This window comes from Numenius arquata, chromosome 4 (genome assembly GCF_964106895.1).
Source record: "Numenius arquata chromosome 4, bNumArq3.hap1.1, whole genome shotgun sequence".
Classification (NCBI taxonomy): domain Eukaryota; kingdom Metazoa; phylum Chordata; class Aves; order Charadriiformes; family Scolopacidae; genus Numenius; species Numenius arquata.
Genome location: NC_133579.1, coordinates 22940334 through 22963712, shown reverse-complemented (window position 1 = coordinate 22963712; position 23379 = coordinate 22940334). Strand labels below are relative to the sequence as shown.

The following is a 23379-nucleotide window of genomic DNA, read 5'->3' as shown; positions in this document are numbered from 1 at the left end:
TATGGTGTGCCTCCATATAACAAGTATCATTACAAATATTATAACAAGTGTTGATTCTATCAATAAATTTGCCATCTATGCCCTGCCATGTCCATATGTACTTCTTTGCAAGAAGCTACTGTGCATCCAGAATACTTTAAGACAAACAATATACTTGTTTTTAAATCTCTGCTCCCCCCTTAAAGACAACATAAGTGAATCGACTGTACTATGGGCCTCACCACACTTTGAGGGGAATATAAAATTACTTTGCACTCAGTAATTTTTGGCATGCCTTTCACTTTCATATGGGCATGTTATTGTAAGGTTTAGGGAGGTTTTGTTTTAAAAAATAAAAGGCCTTCAGTTCTTTCTGCAAATCTCTTTAATTATATGGTTATTGCTTCTCTGTCACAGTCTACTGAAGCTTAATGAATCTGCTGCAGAAAAGAGGGAGTAGTATTTTCTGAAGTGTCATAAACCACAGAGGTTCCTGGAAGGGTGAAAAGAAGTATTAGCAAAATCCCTTTTTCCAATTTTGAGAGTTTGTTCTGTTGTTTTGTAAACTTTTACTAGAGAAGAGAAAGTGTATATATTTGTGTCCGTACACATATGGCCACTTTTGCTTTATGTATTCAGTTGTTAACTGGCGTATTCAATGAAGTTGATGAAGTTAAGACTTTTCTGTTGTTTAAATGGATTTTCTGACAATACACTACCCATCACCTTGGAGTTTGGCTTTTAGGCATTTAGCTTGAATCGATGTCCCGTCAGTATACTAGATAGACAGTGTTCAAAGGAGTTAGTGGTATGACAACAGGAATATGAACGTCTCTATTTAATCTTTAAAAAGTTTAACTTGTAATATATCCACAAGTGTATTTTTTTAATAATCATGTAAGCTGTGTTGTAAAACTTTGAAAAACTTTTGACTAGATGATCTCCAAAGGTCCCTTCCAACCTTCCAACCCCTGTAATTCTGGGATTCTGTGAAATGTTTCCTTTTTATTTTCCCCAAAGGTTTTGAATTTCTGTATCTTTATTTTCTGATACTATTTATTATTACAGTGGCTTTTACTGGTAAATGGGCTTCTGACCCAAGATTTATTGTTATTTACTGGCTGAAAATCTAATTGAATGAGTGAATTATTACAGATTTCATTCTTCTCTATTTGTGGATCTCTTTGTCAGGTGATACCTAGGAGTTTGCTAAGATCTAACTCAGGTGGCAATACTTAGGTTGCATGAAAGTGTCTCAGCAAACGGCTTGCATTTCTTGGTCAGAAGCTAAGTACGTGTTCCAGAATATGTGCTGTGTACACTTGAGACTTGTTTAGATTCTGTTTCCTCCTTTCACCCTCCAGATCAAAGTTGCAGTATCAGCAGATAGAGATTGCATTCGTGCCTACAAACCCCAGATTTCATCTACGAATTACAACACCTTGACACTCAATGTGAAAACTGCTGAAGCAGATAACCTCCTTTTCTACCTGGGTAGCAATGGCAAGGTAAGTTTCTGGTGTACATTTACTGAAGGTGTCAAATGTTTTAAAGGACCATATATATGTTTTTTCCTACTTGACTTCAAACTAAGTATCCAGGTGAGGGACGCCCCATGCAGAAAAATGTGTTTACTAGGGGTGTTAATATCTTTGTGCTTTAGATGATTCCAGAGATTCTCAAAGGTAGAGAATAAGAGCACCTGATTCCTTAGCGTTGCCTCTGGTCCATGTCATGAAACTCCCCCTTTCTTTTCCCATTGTGCATTGACTTAATGGAGTGTAACACTCTATGTGATGCTTTCATATAGGATGCTGGAGTATATCAAATGATTTGCCTGGTATCAAAGAGAAATTACTTGCATTTGGCCCTCATGAGCATGGTGCATTCATCCACGTGAAAAGGAGCGCGGTGGCTCACTGTCACAGTGCCCTCCTCTTCCTTCTCTATGTAACGCTAATACATGCACAGCTATTAGCTCCTTGTGGCACACTATCATGTGGTAGTACTTTTTCACAGACTGGTAGGTCACTTCACATACACTCAGAAATGCATATTGTCTACATGTGTGTGTACGTCGCATGTTTTTATATCTCTGTAAAGAAAACATTCATCTACTTGTATATAAAATGAGTTTTTTTGGTTTCATTAAAAGTAAAAAAGAGTAAAAACTTACTGGGCCCAATTTTGCTAAAAGTCAGCTCCTGTAATGTGGGATGTAGGGACATGAATCTGGAAAGACTGATTCAATGTTACGTGTTAAAATACACAAAATAGAAACTGCACATTTGGTGCCATGTATTAGAATAAGCCCTGCTGTTTTTCAGACAGACTTCCTTGCAGTGGAGATGCGACGTGGTAAGGTAGCTCTTCTTTGGGATTTGGGCTCTGGATCAACAAGAGTGGAATACCCTGATTTTCAAATTGACAACAACAAATGGCACAGAATACATGCAACCAGGTAATTAAAATAAGAATGGCATAAATGTTGGTTAGGAAAATTGATTTTTTTATTTAATGAGATGGCTGTGGAAATGTCCAGCTACTTAGTGAGTGAACTTGGCTTAAACAATGCAATCAATCATCTGAGTTTTCCAGTGAAATTACAAGATTTGTCCTTAAAAAGATAAGCCAATAGCGTGTGTTGAATAAGCCTGGTGATTTCTAAAACCATTTATTAGTATTTGTACTCGGCAGGTTTGGGAAAACAGGTACACTCAGCATAGAGGAAATGAACTCCAATCAGAAGCCTTCATCTAAATCTGCAACCTCTCCGGGGACTGCAAGCATACTGGATGTTAACAGATCAACCCTAATGTTTATCGGAGGACTTGGAGGGCAAATCAAGGTTAAATTCCGAGATCAGCATTCTGTAAAATGTTTTTTTCATGTTTGAGATATACTTTTGACTTAGAAATAATTGCACGAATTGGTTACTTCATCAAGAAATGCCGGGTACTCGGAACATAAAGCAAAGATGCTATAAGGATGTTCTAGTACCCTGAAGTTAATTTTCCCTGGAAATTTTTGCCTAAAGTGTTAACCAGGCCAGGCTGTGTGTGCATGCATGATGCATAGACTTACACAATGAATTTGTTTTTCATTTCCTTCTTCCATGGCTTCTTTTAGTTTGCCATTGCTATTTATGCCATGAGGCATGTAAGTAGGTCAAGGACATAGTTATTTTACTTTTTTACTTGCTGCAAAACTAATCTATTAGGATTTAAATGATAATTGTTAATAGTTATGCTAAATATTTTGTTCTTCTATTATGATTTATATCTAACAAAGTTAGAGTTCAAGGAAAACAACCAAGCAGAAATTTGGCTGCATAATTTTTAGAGTACTTAACATTAATTGTATTCATGAAGTACTACTTGTCTTATAGAAATCACCTGCTGTTAAGGTGACCCATTTTAAAGGGTGCATGGGAGAGGCATCCCTGAATGGCAAATCTATTGGTCTTTGGAACTACATGGAAAGAGAGGGCAAGTGCAATGGCTGTTTTGGAAGGTATTTTGTCTCACTTTTCTTTTTTCCAACAGATTTAGAGTAATTTACATCTGTAATATATATTTCTGTGTAGCTGAAAATAATGAACTCGGACAAATTGCAGTGTTTCATTGATCATCAATGTACAGTTCTGAACATACTAATCTGTATGTGCCAGTGGTGTCAAATAATTTAATTGTATGGAATTTTATTACTTATTAATCGCTTTTTCAAAGGACTTCTATTGTTGTGCTCTATTTTGTGCATTGAAAGTAGGGAGTGCCAGTGAACCAAACTATTTTGGAATGTTTACTTTCCAGTAATTCCCAGCAAGACAAATTTATACTTTCCTAGGATAAGAAACAGTGTAAAGCACTCTCATAAAAGAAACCCCAAAACATAGCAAAACTGTACCAAAAAACTGAGCTTGCTACTGTTCTTGTAATCATTGTGAAAGGGGATTGCAGACTGTACTATTTTATGCTTAAGGAATTTAGAAATATACTTGACTATTCCCTTTTGCAGAATGTTTCATGTAGAAACAGCAGAGGGTGCTGCTTGATTGTATGAGATTTTTTACAAGTATTGTGTTCTGGGAAAGGGGCTAATAGAACATTTATTGTAAGTGCAATTATGCAAAGCATTTTGATAAATGGCTGACATATTTTAAGTAAGAGGGTGTATGTTGTAACAATTCTTTTTTCCCTTAAGAAAACGTTGGGTTTTTTCATACATCAGAGAAGAACATTTTTACCTTGTATACATCCTTCCCAATGGGTAAATCATGTATTGTGAAATTCTATAATGAAAGTGGCCTTTGGCTGGAATCCTTCAGTTACTCATTCAAGAATTCAAATCTTTGATATCTTTTGTATATATATATATATAAAAAATATATTCTATATTCATCAAGATTCAAATCTCTTTCCACACTTTCTAATCATACTGCCTGGGGGCCACACCAATTGTTCTAACTTTTCTTATATTTTATATAAAAATGAGTAGAAAAACACAAATCTTCAGTTAACGTTTTTAACTCTGTTTTCTACTTCTGCAGCCCACAGGACGAGGACAATTCATTCCACTTTGACGGCAGTGGATACTCAGTTGTGGAGAAAGCACTCCGCTCAACAGTGACTCAGATAATAATATTTTTCAGTACCTTTTCACCTAATGGGCTTCTTCTGTATCTTGCTTCAAATGGCACTGTAAGAAAATGGATCTGATTCTTAAGCTGTCAAAAACTGTTTAGGTCACTTGAAGGTTTCTTGCTTTCTTCTTTGTTATTTTTCAGCTTATGTATACTAAAACAAGTGTTTGTGTAGATTATCACCTGTGATTGACATCATAAGCCAAAGGAGTAAAGAGAGGAATCCTAGACATAACTCTTTAGAACAAATATTCACATATACTAAGGGCAAAATTAGGCAATGAAAAATATTCTCCATAATTTGTTTTAATTCTTGACTAAAATTAATGATTATTTAACTAAAGGCAAGAAAAAAAACAGTAAGGACAACAAACTAGTTTTGTTCACTTGGAGGAACCTTTGCAGAATGTAAAATCTTTTGGAACTGAGCTTGCCAGAAAGACAATATGATATTGAATAGGCATATTGAATTAAATCCATAAGATATGAATTCAGTAAAGTGAAATAAAATAAATAAAACTCCCTGCGACAGCAATATAAAGTAGACCCATCTGCAGACCTTCCTTGTCATGTCATGCAGTTTACTGCATACTTAAATGGTGGTTTTTCTTTTCCTGAAGGAGGACAAACCTTTGTTTAGATACAGATTGTTTCAGAGTCACTGCATTATTCATTTGCTTCGTTATGTGCTTACTGCCTGAATACATTGCGCAATGATATCTGACTTAAGTTTTACAGTGCAGAGAGGGCACTTACAACACAATTCAGAAGGTCATTTTTTGCTGTGTGAAGAAGCTCTTTTCTTCTTGCAAAAAGAGCATTGTAGCGTCTGATCGTTACGTGAACAGTCAAATCAAATTACTCTCAACTTCATCCAAAAGAAAGCAAATTTGACATTTGTTATTTACACCTTCCTCTGCTGAGTAATCAAGCCTGGTGATGTATTTAAGTAAGAATAACAACAAAACAAAAAGACATCTTTGTGAGGTACATTAACAATTTTCCTAAACATAACAAAGATAAGTTGGGCCTAACAAATAGTCTAGGTACAAGAGTTACCAAACCTTTTTCATACAGTACCCCAAAGCTGCCAAGAATGCATCCTTTTGGAAGATTTTATTTCCAGGAATTTAACCTGTTTTTTAGTTTTGATTTTTGTTTTTTCCCCTCCCAGAGAGACTTCTTGTCCCTTGAGCTTCGTGATGGCAAAGTGAGAGTGACTGTTGATCTAGGTTCAGGACCTCTTGCTCTTACAACAGAAAATCGTTACAACAATGGAACATGGTATAAAATTTCATTCAGTCGGAACAAGAAACACGGTAGGTTATAGACAGGTGTCCACACATTTACAAATACAAATATCTGAGATAGCCACAGGGAACATCACTGCAACCAAATTCGGTCACTTCTAGTGCCATTGCTTTAGCAGCCACACCTATGTTACTTTGCTTTTAGAAGGACAGCAGTATAAATCTTATGTTTGGTTTGGCACATCTTACAAAGAACAGGTAGTGCAGAAGCTGCCAGACAAAAACATATTAGCAGTCTTTAAAGAGTGAAAGATCTTTGTCTAAGTCTGTATATCTTGTTTTCTATTCTGAGTTTTAATAGTACCTAGTACAACAGCATTTTGGGGCATGGGTTTGGGAAGAAACACATTACAAATAGTACGTGTTAATAGCTGTAACATATTCTCATACATATATGTTTTCCTGTAGACTTCCCCAGATTTGGTTTTGGCAGAGAGAAATGAAAGAGATAGCAGAAGAGCTGGAAGTACAATAAATTATGCGTCCTAAAAATAAGAAGATTGTCCATCCATGTTTGAGTCAATGAATACGTTTTCCTTTATTAGAGATGATTGCCAAAATGGAAGAATGTGTCTTTGTGTCCTTCTCCAGATTTTTACTCTCTTTTCTTTGCAGGAATTTTGGCTGTCATGGATGCATATAACCTTAATTATAAAGAAACCAAGCAAGGAGAATCTCCGGGGGTTGCCTCAGACCTGAACCGCTCTGATAAGGACCCAATCTTCATTGGTGGGCTGCCAAGATCAAGGACTGTGAGGTAAAATGTCCTCTTGCTTTTCCCCTTTTGCTAAGACTCATGTAAGTAGAGGGAAAGACTTTAATGAACTCTGCTATGTCCACTGAAATTAGGGAAAATCAGTGAAGTCTGAAGTCTTGTTTATGGCCGTGTATACCACAGAATTATCTGTCCTTTGCCTTCAGACTCTAATATGGTGCTTTCCACTGGCAGGTCTGACACTGCAATTCAGATCAGAGACAAGCTTCTGTTTTTTCCCTCCATGGGTGATTTCCACAACAGCAGCTGCCACAGCAGCCGCCTGCTCTTTTTGTCAGACTGTGGCAAGCATTCAGCACTGCTGCTTGGAACGATGCTCCTTTGATCTCTACCTGTGCAAGCTTTGTGTTTTCCAGCTAGCATTTATGGGCAAAACTGCACTTCAGGATAAAAGCTCTACTTCAGAAAAGAATTCTTGTGATTTAGTTTTGAAATTTGAAACAGAGGAGGAACAATTGAACAGATCAACAAAAAACATTGCAAATGCATGTCTCTGTACTTTCTGTGTTGCACATCGCTGCTGAACTTGTAAAGTCACGTTTCTGCTAGTGGCTTCACTTTGAAAGGATAAACATGGCAAAGGAAAATCTAATTAAACTGTCTGCATGCTCTTGACAATAAGATAAATTCCAGGACAATATTGGTCTCTGCGCAGTTACTGTAAAGGTGCAGACTTGTTAATCTTAGCTGGCATGGCAGCATGTAAGTGATTATGGCAGGACAGCCTCAGATTTCTCTGATTTAAACCTGGAGCCAAAGTACACATCCTCCAGACTTAAGAAATGAAAAAGAATTGCTAGGTAGTAGAGAGCTGCAGTTACCCTTCCTCACAAAAGCCATTACATTTCAGCTGAAGATTCACCTTAAAGTTTTGGAAAATGACCTGGCTTAGCAACACAGCACTACACACTTACATGTTTCCATTTGGGAACAATGTTATCTGACTCTTTTTAAGATCAGAATGAATATCTACTAAGAGTAAAACCCAAATTACCCCTGTTTCCCTTACGCTAGGCTGACTGCATTCTTTAAAACAGATCTCTCTCTTTCTTATTGAAGAGAACTTAATCTTTTCTCCCATGAGATTCCAAATGCTGCTCTTTGAAAGAAAAAAACAAAAAACAAACCAACAAAAACCAAACCAAAACCAAACCCCCTTGTTTTGTGTTTCAGGAAAGGTCTTAATAGTAGAATGTATGTGGGATGCATCAAGAATCTGGAAATATCCCGTTCAACCTTTGACTTGCTTAGAAGTTCATATGGAGTAAGAAAAGGCTGTGTATTGGAGGTAGGAGACTTTTAGGTTTTCTGACCTGATCTTTAATGTTATTGAACAATGAATAGTAATGTTTGTGAAAGAATATATTTAGTTGAAAGGGGTTTATCTTGAAAAATGCTGAGATAATGTAACCTAAATTGAATTTTTTTTTTTCTTACTGGGCACTATGTAGGGACAAAGCCAGTTATTATCTCTCTTTCTCATAAAATAGCCTATTCGTAGTGTGAACATCTTGAACAATGGATATATTGAGTTGGTACCCAAGTCCTTAAGCCCAGAATCAGAGCTGATGGCAACTTTTGCTACAAAGAACAGCAGTGGCATCATCCTTGCTGGACTCAGCAGGGGACTGGAAAAGCGACGACGCAGACAAGCACATTTGGCAAGTAGTGAAAACAAAGACATTTTGGTTTTGTTTTTGCCATTTTTATTTTGTAATATCAAATCAGGTTTTTATGATTGTAACTTGAAAAGAATGAGAGAAAAATTTATTTGGCTTAGGAAGGCCCAAATACAGAGGCTAGATGGGAACAGAGGATATTTATTGGAGCAGAGGAGAAGTGAAGGATCAGTTAGCAGAGACCTAGTAAAGTTACTAGGACCGAGAATACTTTTGCAACAAGAAGGAAAACTGTATATGAAATGCACACAGAGTATTACTTTCCACTTCTGTTAGTTAGAAGTAGTTATTGCAGGATTTCAGTTGAACAGCCATCTCATATCTGGTAGACTGTTTTGGAGCTCCTGGATCCTTGGACAAAGTTTTGGTAGGAATACCTGCCACTTCTTAGGAACAAATTGGGTGGCGGTAACATAAAAACACCTCCTGCATTTTAACATGAATTTTTATCATGACCAGAGAAATTTCCAGCTTTCATGTTTTCTGTTAGAAGGCTTTGTGCTCTGAGGGGTACCAATACATGCCTCCTAGTCTTTCAGTTTCATGTAAAAGTTTGTTTACAACAAAGTTGGGGGTAAATTTTTCCAAAGTGTGTTGTATTTAAATGCTGAATGAGTGACAGGAAATTGAGTTACAGTTAAAAATTAATCTTCTGATTAAATCCACAGCCCTTCTTTTCTATCATGCTGGTTGATGGTCATCTTGCAGTGCATATTAATGCTGGAGATAGAGCAAGTACTAGAAAAGTAATTCTTCAGTCTGCTAATGGAACATACAGTGATGGACAAGAACACTCTGTCATCCTAATCCGGAATAAGAGGTACATTTGACTGTGAACAGTACTACTTGTTTAATTATTGTATGCTGTTGTCAATTCACTGTGCTCTCTGAGGAACTGCCTTGGCTAGCTCATTAGGTGGAATAATCAGGTCTGTATTTTTCTGCTGTTAATGGAGGTGTTCTGATTTACATGGTAATTGTATACAGTATACAGCCACTGATGAAGTTGTACTTAAAAGCTCTCAAAATCTCTAGACAGCTTGGGCCACTTGAGTAAATTATACTAAATAGTATTAGGAAAAAATATAGCTATCAAAATAATTTGGAAAGATACCTATCAAAATAATTTAGAAAGATATTTGCCAAAACTCTAAATGTTAAAAATTACCTAAAGAAGGTGGTCTTCCAGTTTTAAGACATTGAAAGAATTATCAAAGTGATGGTATCTTTATTTCTTAGAACAGGACACTTTTGAGGCTGAAAGGAATGCTTTTCATTTGAAAATTAATGTCTAAGGCCCTTGTTGAATATTTTCCCTATTTTATCTTTTTCAGGATCATAACTGTACAGGTGGATGAAAGTAACCCTGCAGAATTGAGACTTGGTTCATCAGCAGAAATGAGCCCCATGAATATTTCCAACTTCTACGCTGGTGGCATTCCAGCAGGAGAGGGCATCTTAGGGCTAAAAATGGCTGGCTCATTTCAGGGTTGTATCAGCAATCTTATTTTTAACAAGGAGTAAGTCAGAGGGGTAACTACCCTGTTTTGGAAAAGCGTGTATAGTAATTATTTATTATAGTTTGTAACCTCTTTCATGGCATTGTCCATTTGCCTAGATTTTAACATAAGACAAGCCACGATACTGATGATCTGGGTATTATGACAGGCAGAAAATGGATATTACCAGCTACGTATCCAAATAGCATTAAAAAAAGTCTTTAATGTGCATGGAGTCGCTACACAAAATGTAGCTTTCTCTACTATAGTTTCATCTACATTCACAGAAAATGGTTTTCAAAGAGTATTGTCTATAAATATTGTTCTGTGGACAGAATATTTGCTGTTTCTCAATCTTGTGGTCCCAGCATGCCACTTCTTTCCCCTTCTCTTGTTGCTAGTGGAAGACCGTGTAAAATACTCTCCTAGTGCTTGGGAAATGTAGGGCTTTGGGATTTCACCTCTTAAACTGTCGGGTTTTTACAACACAGGCTTTTGTATTTCACCACTTCCATGAAGTATGAACACGTGGATATGGATGGCTGCTTTTTGTCAGAGAAGCCCAAACCAGCCATACAGCCAGAAGACATTGAGGTTCAACCTGAACTTCAGGCTTTACCAGTTCCCCTGAGGCCTCTTATGGATACAAAAAAAGTATGTATTACAGTAAAGCTCTATTGCCTCTTCTAGGAAAGCATTCAACAGCAAGATCTGTTTTAGCTTTGTGGAGAATTTTCAAAGTATGGATTGTGCATATTTGCTTTTTTTATGGTATGGAATGGTTCAATGAACGTAGATTTGAAATTACTATTGCTTATAGAAAAACTGTGCTTATAAGCCTTTGTAGCAGCCTGTTGGCCTTTTGGAAGGGAAATGTAGTTAGGCTTATAATTGTTCAGGCAGCAGCACTATAAAAGAAAAAGTGGAGTGATCCAACAGGAGAACTTAACAGTAATTGTTATCTTCAGTGCGTTCCTGCCAAAGTGGCCCTGTGCCGAGATTTGCATTAGTTGTGCAATTCAGCATTCACGTTTTCCTGGTCACACACATGCAGTCTCTGCTCTGTGTCAAAGAGGAGGCACAAACCATTCCAGAGACACACAGTGTCTGAATGCAGCTTGCATGGCACCTGTTTCCTCTCACATGGCCCCTGTTCCCAAGAGAGAAGGCAGCGTTACTTCTTCTGCAGCTGCACATCTTTATAATGAAGTGTTTCCAAAGCATCCTCAATCATTTTTCTGTGGCAACAGAAAGCAGGATTTTATACATTTCATACAACTATGGCTATAAAAAGAAATAAGCTGTCTGTCTTAGAGCTAAAGTATAGCTTTGGCTCATACTCTGTTACTCAGCTCTCCATCTCTCAAATCATAACAAAAATGTGCATCCTCACTAAATGAGAAAATATTTCTACCAGATCTATAAGATTTTCACACTGAAATGGTACTGTCTTTCAGCGTTTTTTATCAAAAGGGCTATTAATTAAGACAAATGGTGAATCAATTCTACTCAAACTACAAACATTTCTCAGTAGAAAAAACAGTGCTGTCCATGAGATACAGCTTAATCGTTAGAACTAGTTCTTTTTGAGCCTAAATGATAGCTCAAAATGACTGGGGGTTTAGCTAATTGATGTTGCTGTATATTTTGTGGTTATCAAGCAGCTCAGTTTTGCTCCATATAAAGTTCTTCATAGGCACGTTGCCATTCAGCCCTTGCTGGTCAGCACCTGGTACTATTCTTCTTAATAAAGTCCTTTCATTAGCAGGTAGTTTGTGCAAAAGATGAGCTACCTGATCATGTTCAAGGTGCCCATCAGTTTGGACTTGCCAAAGGCAGCCACTTGACACTGCTCTTCAATCAGTCTACTGTCAGGAAGAAGTGAGTATATCCTGAATCACACGTGCACAGTGTGTTATCTCATACTGAGCTACAAGAAGTGTAATGTTGGTTTTCATGAATGATCATCACATTATCAGCTTTGAACATGGCCCTTGCTTCAGGTGTCTGTGCGTTCCTCATGGAAGAAGGTATCATGACTGCTGCAAAGTAGTTAATGTGTCTTTCCCAGGTTTGTGGTCACGAGTTTAACTCATGGTCAGAGTTCTGCATTCTTTCCCCTCAGAATTAAAAGCCCCGCTGTACCTTCTGTAAATGTTTTGATTTCTGTTCTCTGAATACAGAGCTCAGCTGGTCCCTCCCTGCTCCTTTGACTGATTCAGGTAACATCTCACCCTCTGGAACAATTGCACCTTCCATGTCTGCTTAGTGCCCCAGGTCACTGAAGGAGCTAAGACTACTGAGAAGAATCATTCTGTTGCGATTTAACATGTGATAGCCTCTCTGCCACTCTTATTTGTTTGAGAGGCTACCAACAAGGTCCCCAAAACACAGCCTGCAAGCCACTTGCATAAGCTTCTTTCAACTCAGCCTCTGCAGGCATTGAGAAAAGAGCTTTTTTTCCCTCTAGCCCCTCTGTTCAACTCCTGAACATAAGGACATTGCAGAGAATCGATGCTATGTAGTCTGAACTTAGTGTCTCCGTAATAAATGGCTCAATCAGCTCCTTTACCTTTTAAACCACCCTCTGTTCTCAGTCTCCCCATTATATCCCAGAAAGCCTGGCTAATACTAATGGATGTCATCACATTATCCTGGAATTTGTCCCTTTCTTGGGGCAGTAGGCAAGCGTGCAGTCACAAACAGCTGAGCTTGTTCCTCTTAAAGCCCAGCTCACTCTGACAAGCACTTTTTCTGTCTCTGACAGGTACAGCGCTGATTTCTGTTATGAAATACATCATAGGTCATGCTTTCTCAGAATCAATGCAAATTCTACTTTTGTGACCTTTGTAATAATAAATTTCCTTTCATAATAATTGGTTGAGGCTGTGCTCTGCCTCCAGAAAAGCTATTTATCAATGCAGAAGAAATATTTTTCAGTAACACTGAATTTTTATTGTCTAGACTTTCTGTCCAGCTGAATCTCAGAACCTTTGCCTCCAGTGGCCTGATTTACTACATGGCTCATGAGAACCAGGTTGATTATGCAGCCCTACAGCTTCATGGGGGACAACTCTATTTCTCATTTGATCTAGGAAAAGGAAAAGCGGTAGCTTTTCACCCTGCTGTTATCAGTGATGGAAAATGGCATATGGTAGGTAGTCACCATTTTCTCTTCCTTGGAGTTACCGGGGTGGTCTTTCCCTGCCTTGTCTGTAAACTTTCTGTGTGGCAAAGGCAAACAGGTTTTAACCCAATCATGAAACCATTGAGATAACTTGTGTTCAATTATTTCCTTTAAAAAATTTTGTTACTTATGCACCAATTTCAGCATCCAACTACTGTCAAATGTCTCAGACTATTTAGACATAAAATAGATCACGAACTATGTCATGATGGTCATCTTCACCAGAGAAGAACCCAACAGAGAGGTCTAGAAACTTTGACTTTTTCCATATAGAAAAAAGCTTTCCATGCACTACGTCACCAAAAACCTGCAACTGAGTGTGTGACACGGTGAAAAAGATTTGTGAATGCACAGTTTCTCCTTTCTCCCACATATCGCTAAATACCTGAGCATGTCATAGCAGGTAGTGCTAACAGGGAAACACTCTCTTCCCTTTCTTTGGTTGATGCAACATGAGAAAGGTAGACATTTGGAATTAACGGAGGCTGGAGAAGGAGGACTTGGCATGAGGAGAGTTTGAGGAGAAATTATGGCTACAGCTTTCAGACATCACATAGCATTCAGGGCCTTCTCTACAGAGACTCTGCGTCAACCTCCATTGCTCCTCTGAGCAACCCACCTGCTGCTGCCTCTGCCTTTCTTCATGAGAAATGGTTGTGATGCCTGCATGAGTTTTAAAAGCAAATCTGACCACGTTACTTTTCCTTAAGGCAGGTGAGGATGACAATACTCATCCTGCTAAGCTTCCTTCCCTTATCCATATGTGAAGCCTTAACTCCAGGAATTGGCTTCTGTGGGACAAAGCGATTGATGACACAATGCTGCCACCTCTCCTAGGTGCCTTGGGAATCAGCAGAGTGTTATTTTTGCTTTTCATATATAATCAGCAAAAGAAAAAACCGCAAAAACATAAAGAAAGCAAATGGGAACTTCTGTCAGAGAGAGATATCACAGTTGAGCTCTGCTGCCTACCTTGAAAGGAAGAACACTCCAAGATTTATGGCTACATGCTTAAAATTAAATATACTCATACTCTCACTATCCACTTTAAGAGATGAACAGATTCCATATGAGAGCTGATCTGCCTTTACTACCCAGGACATAAAAACATGAGCTTGAACCTTTTTTCAGAGATTAAGGCTGAGTCATACCACTTCACAGCTGGGAGTGATTATTGCAGTAGCTCTACAATCAATTTAAGCTAATATGCATTGCTGCCAAAAGAAGTGCTTCTTTTCATTCTCTGCTATCTGCTCATATCACCCTGCTGCACCGCCACTTTATTCCCTTATCAGCCCAAATGTTCATGAAAACTCCTGTTGACCCTGGTCAGGATTCTGAGTGGGGCTAAAAGTAACCAGGGAAGAATAAATGGCTAGCTGACTTCAAGTAAAGTCCCTCCATCTGCATGTGAGTGATTGCTTTAGTGCAAGGCAGGCATAGGGGCATGAGCGAACAAGGTGGACAGAGCTGGAAAGCTTTATGGTCATAGCAAATTCAGCACTGCCCATCATAAAAGTACAGCATAGGAGTGTGCACTTCAGAGAGCTAAGACGGCTCCGCTGGTGGGCAGCACAGTAATTGCAGAAGACCAGCAGTACTCTCCTCCTCAAACTCAGTCATGTACTCGTATCCTAAGGTAATAAACTAGTGGTTTTAAATAATCATTGTTAAGACACTGAAAAACTTACACAGGACAACGTGCAATCATGGTGAGTCCTTGGGGAAGCAAGGAAGCAGTTTAGCTGCGCAGTTGCATTCTGAAATGGCCTCAGCCTCACAATGAATTTCAAGAGGATGTCTCAGTACAGTATGTCAATGCAGTCTGACCACAAAAAAATTGTCTTGCTTGCTTCTATAGCAAATTATGAGTAGGAACTGATTGAACTTACTGACTCATGTTTGCATGCTCTCATTTTTTTCCAGATAAAGACAGAATATGTTAAAAGAAAAGGTACAATAATTGTGGACGGACAGGAATTGGTAGTGGTCAGTGCTCTGGGAGATGGTAGCACTTTGGATGTGGAGGGGAAGCTGTATGTGGGAGGACTCCCCTTAGACTATGTGCCGAAGAATCTTGGAAATGTAAGAAGGTTTGGGGTGATGGAGCGTCTCTGACATTTTGCAATACTAGAATGAGTGTACTGCATCAGACCCATCTAATTCAGTATCCTGTTTCTGATGGGCAAAAGAAGTACTTAGGGAAAGAAACAACAAAGAAAGTAATGACCCTTTACCAGATAAATCTTTTCAGCTTTCTATGGCTTAGTGACTAGCTAGAATTGTATCCTTGTGTTTCAGTAATAGTCTTCAATAATTTTTTTTTTCTTCTGTCAATCTCCCTGTTAAAAATGGATAAGGAATATAAATACCTGTATTTCATAGTGTAATATAAAAATATGACTTAGAATCTCAGACATTTTGGGACATAAGTCCTATTGCATTCAAATATTGCCTTAATAATAATTGCAATAATATTATTATTATTACAATACTAATATAATGTAATAATAATAATAATAATATTGCCTTAAATATCTCCGAAATGCTGAGTTTTGCTGTCTGAAATTAAAACATGCTTTTTACACATACTTTTAGAGGGCAGGTTTTTGTCACCTTCCTCCTTCTGCAGCCCATTATCTCAGGGAGGATTCCAGTAATGATAACAATATTTCTCAATTCTTGGGCATACTTTCTTCACCCATGCTTTTTAATTGGATAACGGGGATAGCAAATATTGTAATACGTTGAATCTGCAATTGCTGAAAATAGCAATAGTGAGAAATTCTAATGAATCTTTTTGCTGGATAGAACTCTAGTGGTCTGTACTTTCAAAATGTCATACAAAAATGTTGATTTACTTGTTAATTTGCTGAAGCATGTTGGGAATGTCTTTAACAGTTGGGCGTATCCCTGCTCACATTCAAGCAAGTACAATTCTTTCTATATGTTATAGTGCATGCTGTGTTTCTAAACAATATTTATTTTGACTCTAAGACATTATAGAAATATATGTAATAAATAGAAATGTAATTATCTAAATATTTTATACCCTGCTGCGTTTTTGTCCAGAGACTTCTTTATTTACAATAACGTCAGGTCAATCACTGAGAGAGCACTGCAGCAGCTTGTATTATACATTAACTCTTATATTTCAACATGCCTAGGTGACTCACAGTATTCCTGCCTGCATTGGTAGCCTGACGATTAACAGCAAGCAGCTGGACAACGAGAGCCCTGTCTCTATCTTTGCTGTGAATAAATGCTATGTAACAGTGCAGGACGGTACTTTCTTTGATGGGAGTGGCTTTGCTGCTCTGGGTAAGTGTCATTAAATGAAAGCAGTACCTTACTGAATTAATGTTAATGAAATTGTACTCTTTTTAGGTCTTGTGGGAGCTGCGTGTAATTTAATGATTCCCCACACAAAGAGTGCACGCCCTGCATATGTATTTCTAGCCAAGTCCCTTTACTCCATATGTCCAAAAGTGGCCATTTCTGCAAAGGGCTATCTTCCACAAATGAAAGAGCTAATGATTCTGGCACTGGGAAAGAAATGAACTACCTCTTTTCTCAGCTAAGAATATCCATGTTCATTATGTTAATGTCTGTTTAAGGGTATGGAGACAAAAGGTGTAGTGGAATTGTGAAATAATGTGAAGGATTACATTAGTATGTGGTCTTTACTGTTTCTTAGAAATGAGATAGAATGTATTAAATCTGAATTAATGAAAGAAAACTTATTTGGGAACTTATCTTTTCCAGTATAAAATGTGAATTATGACTTTGGAAAACTTACTTTCCAGACAAGGTCTTAACCCAGCAGAGTAATTAACAAGCTTTTTAGGCCTTAGGCCTTTTAATGACAATATATGTATTCTACTTTGTACTGTGGGTTACAAGTCTTCTGTTAGAAGCTTATAACTTTTTTTCAGTCAGAGAAGGTTACAAAGTCCGGTCTGATGTGAACATCACCCTGGAGTTCCGTACGACCACAGTGCATGGCGTTCTCCTCGGGGTCAGCAGTGCTAAGGTTGATGCCATTGGACTGGAGATTGTAAATGGCAAGGTAGGCTGCCCTGTGCTGGCCCAGTGCCCTCACTTCACAAGGCTTACTTAAAACTGGGAGGATAGAACAGTTGGGTAGCACTAAATCGACAGCAGTGACATGTGATGGAAGCAAAATGTCCGAACGAAATCCCCACAGAACTAGTATGGGATAGACTTTCAGTCTCAAGGTTTCTCATCATCAGCATATGATAAAATGTGAGATTAGCAGAAGTCACTGGAACTTTTTGCCTCTTTAATTAGTGTAATATATGTTAGTCTGTAGCCACCGTGACCTCCTGGACTACATACCTTGTATGTTTGCCCAAATACATACCTTTCCTGTAGCTTAATACTTTTTCTACCATAGAGCTACACTTGTCCTTGATAAACATATTATAACATGTACAAAGCACACTGTTTTGTAATCTTCATTGTTCATGAGCAATTAACTCACTCTCTACGTCTAGTGGCCATTATGCTTCATCAACCTTTTAACAATCAATACATAGTTCTCCACTTATCTACTGCATTAAAAATGTATACTTGATTGCTCTTAAGTATTTCCTTTTCTCAGAATAGCTCATTTTTTATTCAAAACTTCCTAGCTAGACATAGTGTTAAATATCACTGTTTCTGTGGGACATACTTTCTCAGTTAATATTTATGTATTAATCCTCACCGCAGAGTTGAGGAAATGTGTACTGCTTTGAAAAATAAATACATGAAATAAATCAATACATGTATTGGAAATGACATGTGCGTTCAGTTCATTCTCTTTCTCTTCAGTTAAATACAGTGGATCTTCTTTTAGATCTGAAGTCTCAACTTCTGTGAGAAGATTACTTGATTTTTATTTGTAAGAAACATTGGAATCCCAAGTGAAGTATACCAAGCTAACCCAACAGACCATTGCATAAATAGATCTAAGTCTTTTAGATTTTAAAGATACTTCAATAAGGACACACTCGATCCATCAAAGTAAACACTAGCTTTGCATAATTACCAAGCATTTATTAAAACTGAAATCTCTGCACCAGTGTGATTGTGTGCTTTTATTTAGGCAAATTAGTTCATGTGTTCTTACTTTATATCTTTATTGGCATCTGGCTGTTTATACAGGTTTTATTCCATGTCAACAATGGAGCTGGCAGAATAACAACTACATATGAACCAAGAGGCACAAATAGTTTGTGTGATGGAAAATGGCACAAGCTTCAAGCAAACAAAAGCAAATATCGCATTTCACTGATAATTGATGGGAATTTGGTTCAAACTGATAATCCCTACACCCAGTCAACCTCTGCAGATACGAACAATCCCATTTATGTTGGAGGCTATCCTGGTAGGTACAATAATATTTCTCTTCCCTTCTCTCCCTCTCTGAATGACTCTTAACACAGTGTGCTCTCTCTCTGATTCACGAAGTTCATGATTGGGTTATAAATCATAGTTACCATTTTCCACACTGTTGCTGAGATCACAGCCTATTAATATTTGTGTATACTCTCTTTGTGGAGGACTGCATTTAGCTGTTGAGTGTGTTGGCAAGATCAACTGAACTCGTATCACTTTCCTACACAAACCTGCTCCTTAGTTTCTGAGGATTTCCTCCATGTGGTTAGTCTTTCACAGTCTCTCTCAGGCTTCAAAACACCACGGCCTGTATAAGTTTAGGTGTGATTCTCTTGCAGTCAAATTCATTTCAAGGCTTTCTTTCACATTGATCTAAGCAAGGTTTCTATAGTGATCTTTTCTACTTTATTTTTGCAAATGTTTTGTGTCAGGGGCTGTGCAGGCAGAAGTCAAGCTGCTGCAGATGAACATATATTTCCCTTGTTCTGTGCATATTTCCTTCTGAAGTAACTGTCTGCCAGTCATTCTACGATGGTAATATAAAGAGAAAGTAACACAAAAAAAGTATAATCAAATTACTTTTCGATTAGGTTGTGCAACTCATCAGTTGATAATTTGAGCCAAGACAACGTATTCATTAAGATTGTTTTTCTAACATTATGAGTTTGGCCTTTTTGCAGGCATACTTTTTAATGAAGACATCAGTACTGAAAATAAGTAGGCTTCGTATGGTTTTGAATGTCTTACGCTTTTAAAGATAGCCTAAAATGCCCATGTACATTTGTCTCTGAAGCAGCTGTTACAGTTTATCAGTTCAGATATTTACATTTGTGTGAAAACAAGAGTGATGAGGTCTGAAGGGCAAACTCAGCTTTTAAATATTTGGAAAGCTTTAGGGATAATAGCTTGAAATGTTACAGAGCCTTCTGTAGGACAAGGTTTTGGTGCTTTTTGAAAAATGAATTAATGCTAATTGACCAGATCTTGGTTAGTATTTGGTCTTCCTCAAATTGTTTTGTTTTGTTTTTTTATAGGGCAATGTAATACTAACTGTTCTTTCAGAGCTCCAAGTGTAAAGATTAGGGCTTATAGAGAAGAGAGAAATTCTTCGGTTTAGTTGAGTGCAGAATTGGCATGATTTTTTTCTCAGGTTGTATGTAAAAAAGAGTTGGACTCTCTACCAACCTTATGTTTTGGTTTGCCAGTGGGGGCCATGACTGTGTACAGCTCAGCTGTTGCTTCAGATTCTGCCACTTTCAACTTTAACATGGAAGACACCAGAGTGTGTAGAGTGGTTTTCTCCTCTCTTATCTCCCCTTGTCCCCTGGGACAAATTATTTGTGCAAACTCTGCACAAGTTATCCCAGTGCATGGCTTACTCTTGAAGGCAGTATTGACTGTCCATGGTGGCATGTCCCAGATCATCCAATCCAAACATGAATGGAACTTGGTGCTCCTCAGGTGTTGGTTTTCTCTTGTTTGGGAGGAAGAGGAAGCAATCGAATAATAACCTGGATCATTGTATTGGTTCAGTTCACTGGAAATAGATTCTATATATTACACATCTTTTTTTCAGCTGATGTGAAGCAAAACTGTCTCACAAGCAAGAGCTCATTCCGTGGCTGCTTGAGGAACCTCGTTTTGACCAAGGGCCAACAGGCAGAATTGTTTGACTTCAGCAGAGCTTTTGACCTGCGTGGAGTCTTTCCTCATTCCTGCCCTGGGGCTGAGCACTGAACTGCAGCGAAGCCTGTCTGGACTGAGGGAGGTTCTTTTTGTTGATCTGTTATTTTTCATTCTCATTTCGTAATGAAAAGAAGAATTGGTGAGAACGTGCATCTCTTTGATTTTCTGGTTGTTTCCCAACTCAGGTCATTTATTTTTTTTTAGTCAGAAACTCTATGTCTGCATTTAAACAAAAAGGTTTTAAACAACAAATACCTCTACTACAAAGTTAATGGCATTAAATGAATATTTTTCTTTTGGGAATTTTTATTAATCAGTGTTTACAGTATGTTTTTGTTTTGATTACGTGACAGTATTTCATTTTATTGTGTGTTGGTCATTTTATAAAAAGGTAATAATTTTGGACCACATAATAAAGCTACAATAAACTGTGTATTATTTCCTGTAGTTTTGTTGTCCATACCTTTCAGTTAGAAGAAGAAGAGACAGCTAAGTGAAAAGTACAAGTGAACAAAGTCCAGCAGAGGGAGCAGGAGACTAAAGGCATAATTTTGAAGGTCTCAGAGTCTAATGAATAGAATTTTCTTATTTATATACTTTATGTGGTAGCTCCAATCCCTTTTCCTTCTGCCTTAATATCCAGTGCTTCTGACCCCCATCATAGCCACATTGTCTCGGAGGATTATGTTCTTGTTTATGCTTTCATGTAATCAGCTGCAGGACAAGCAGCAACTCCACAGCGCAGAGACACATATGAAATGTTTTGTTGGTGAAGAAATGGTTTGGGTCTGGCTTGGGAACAACTATATGTTTTGGCAACGAGAACTAATGCATCTTTCTTGCGAAAACAGTATTTTTACAGGACACAGGGAAGCACCTTTGGTGCCCTGTGATTCCTAATTCACAGGCCAGTCAGCAGCTCTGTCTTTACCTTTTCCTGCTGCACCTGCCTCCCTTTCTAAAATGAGGCTTCCAGTAGGTACACTTCAGCCAGGTTTAGGGGACAAACACTCGATCTCACTCAAGTAAGGACATCTTTTCATCAGCTGGTTGGATCATTGAGCCGTCACAAACATGTCTCATACTTGAAGACGCATCTACAATAAACATGGTTCTTTACAAGTCACATCCATCTCCTTTTCCCTCTTTGAACTAGCAGTATGGTTTTTTGCTCCTTACGGTTTTGATTGGCTTTTATTATACATTTTTACAATTCACTCTAAAGTCAGTTTTGCTCTATGTATTTCATACTAGTTTAAAAAACACTGGCTCAGATGAAACCCCAAAGCAGTTTGTCATTGATTTCAATGAGGCAGGATTCCAAGCAGTGTCATTTTGTACCTTGCATTGAGGTGGTCCAAGAGAAGAGCTCCTGGAGCAAAGAACTGCTCCACTAGACCAAGGCTGGCAGAATGTGGTCCTTTGTGTAGCTGTTCAGATGCTGTAACAGCAGAGTTGCTTTTTAGATAGATCCACCACTTTTTGCAATTTCTGTCACCTGCTTTTATCCGAAAACCACGTGTCTAGATTTGAAGAGCTTTCTTTGTTGGTATTGTTTTTATTTTTGACATACATACAATACAATGGTCACATTCTGCTGTACAAATACACTTACGTGGGCTTACTTCAACAAAACATAACATAATGAGGATTGTAAGAGAAACGTACGTATAAACATTTCGTTTTGATTAGTGGCGTCGTATTATTTTCCAGAGAAGACAGACATTAATGGAAAGCCATTGAAAAGTAAAAACTGAAACACAGTATGTTTGTATTTGTTATCTATTAACCCCAAGATCTGATCTCATAAGGTCCACATTACAAGCAGTAATTGAGGCAACACGGTTTGGATAAAACTGCATGCATATCCTGAAATACGTCTTTTAATTTTTTTTTTTTTTGTAATTTCCAAATTTAAAGGAGAAATATTTTATCAATATAAAAGACTAGTAGAGAGGTGAAATCAATAATAGAAAGTTTTGGAGTATTAAACCTCTAAGCCAAAATATTTTTCCTGGAAAACGCAGAGTGAGGTAGTTAATTTTATACATAGCCCCTGACACATTTGCACACACGCACACATTCTAATGACGTCAGCTGCATAAACAGGTTAGAGCATTCCAGTCTGTTTCCAATAACCACCTGCTTCTTGCAATACTCTCTCTCTCTCTGTGTTGATATGCAAAATGCTGTCTTCGTAGAACCATGGAGTACATAAATGCTTGAGGCATCTTTGGAGTTTGCTGAATAAGTTTTCCTGCTTGCTACTACTTTTTTTATTCATAGCTTTCCACGTGTTGCTTTTTGTTAGGTGACAAACCTATCATAACTTGGTTTTGACTTCAGCTGCTGTTAGAAGGAGCAAAATTCCAGGTGCCTACACCAGCAGTTTGAAATATAAGGCCTGAAGTTGAAACCTCATATTCAAAAATATCGTAGAGATTTTTCAGTTTGCATATTAAATCAAGTTAGTGTACCACAACAACACAAAACAACTTAATGTGTAACAGTATTAACCACAGTACACATGGGTCATTAGGTCCATTTGTATCAAAAAAGAATTTTGCCATTCTGGTTCAGAGACAGCAGGTATTTGGCCATGCTGTAGCAGTCTGGGCACTGGGCGTAGAATCTAATTCATCTGCTAATATGCATGTCTTGTAAAGTTATAGGCAATTTTAGTATAAAACAAGTGTTCACAGGATGGGTTTCATTACATGGGCTTTGGCTTTCCTAAGTTGCAAAGTGGTAAAAAGTGAAAGTCTTTCAAAACCCCCTTCTATCCTGAGCAGAATACAGTGAGATCCGTTTCAGAAAAAAATTTTATATAGTCTTCCCTTCAGGGTCCAGAACCTGCTGAGCAAGGCACCGGGTGAGCACAGGGGTGCTCTGGACTTTCCCTCGCACGGCCACTGAGAACACAGATTGAAGTGAGTGGGCAAGACGGAGGACGTAAACGTATTTGTCTGAAAGTATGGTAGAAAGTCATCTCATTTGCTACAACATTCCAAATTCTTTAGTTAATGCTCAGGCGTTCTGTATAGTCATCAAAGCTCTTTCGTTGGCTATAAATACAATGATGCTTAGCATTTATATGATGCTCTTCATATTCAAAGCACTTTCCACATAAAATCCCTTTGCTGAGTTTGTCCTTCCTAGATGGATGTTTATAACTCCTGTTCTGCCCAGGGGATGGTCTGGCTGCATCTGAGAGCAGAA

General features: G+C 38.0%; 1 protein-coding gene across 1 annotated transcript in view; it reads left to right on the top strand.

Moving 5' to 3' along the window:
* LAMA1 (laminin subunit alpha 1) overlaps window positions 1-20591 on the top strand; it is a 111108-nt gene extending 90517 nt beyond the window's left edge. The window contains exons 45-63 of the mRNA XM_074146799.1: window positions 1344-1487; window positions 2307-2440; window positions 2677-2827; window positions 3368-3492; window positions 4529-4679; window positions 5796-5940; window positions 6547-6688; window positions 7880-7994; window positions 8197-8367; window positions 9054-9205; window positions 9720-9905; window positions 10376-10538; window positions 11653-11765; window positions 12849-13038; window positions 14998-15156; window positions 16239-16392; window positions 17007-17140; window positions 18241-18463; window positions 20051-20591. Of these exons, the coding sequence (XP_074002900.1) occupies window positions 1344-1487; window positions 2307-2440; window positions 2677-2827; window positions 3368-3492; window positions 4529-4679; window positions 5796-5940; window positions 6547-6688; window positions 7880-7994; window positions 8197-8367; window positions 9054-9205; window positions 9720-9905; window positions 10376-10538; window positions 11653-11765; window positions 12849-13038; window positions 14998-15156; window positions 16239-16392; window positions 17007-17140; window positions 18241-18463; window positions 20051-20211 (2913 nt within the window). The 3' untranslated portion in view covers window positions 20212-20591. The remainder of the gene's footprint in view (window positions 1-1343; window positions 1488-2306; window positions 2441-2676; window positions 2828-3367; window positions 3493-4528; window positions 4680-5795; window positions 5941-6546; window positions 6689-7879; window positions 7995-8196; window positions 8368-9053; window positions 9206-9719; window positions 9906-10375; window positions 10539-11652; window positions 11766-12848; window positions 13039-14997; window positions 15157-16238; window positions 16393-17006; window positions 17141-18240; window positions 18464-20050) is intronic.
* The last annotated feature ends 2788 nt before the right edge of the window (window positions 20592-23379 follow it).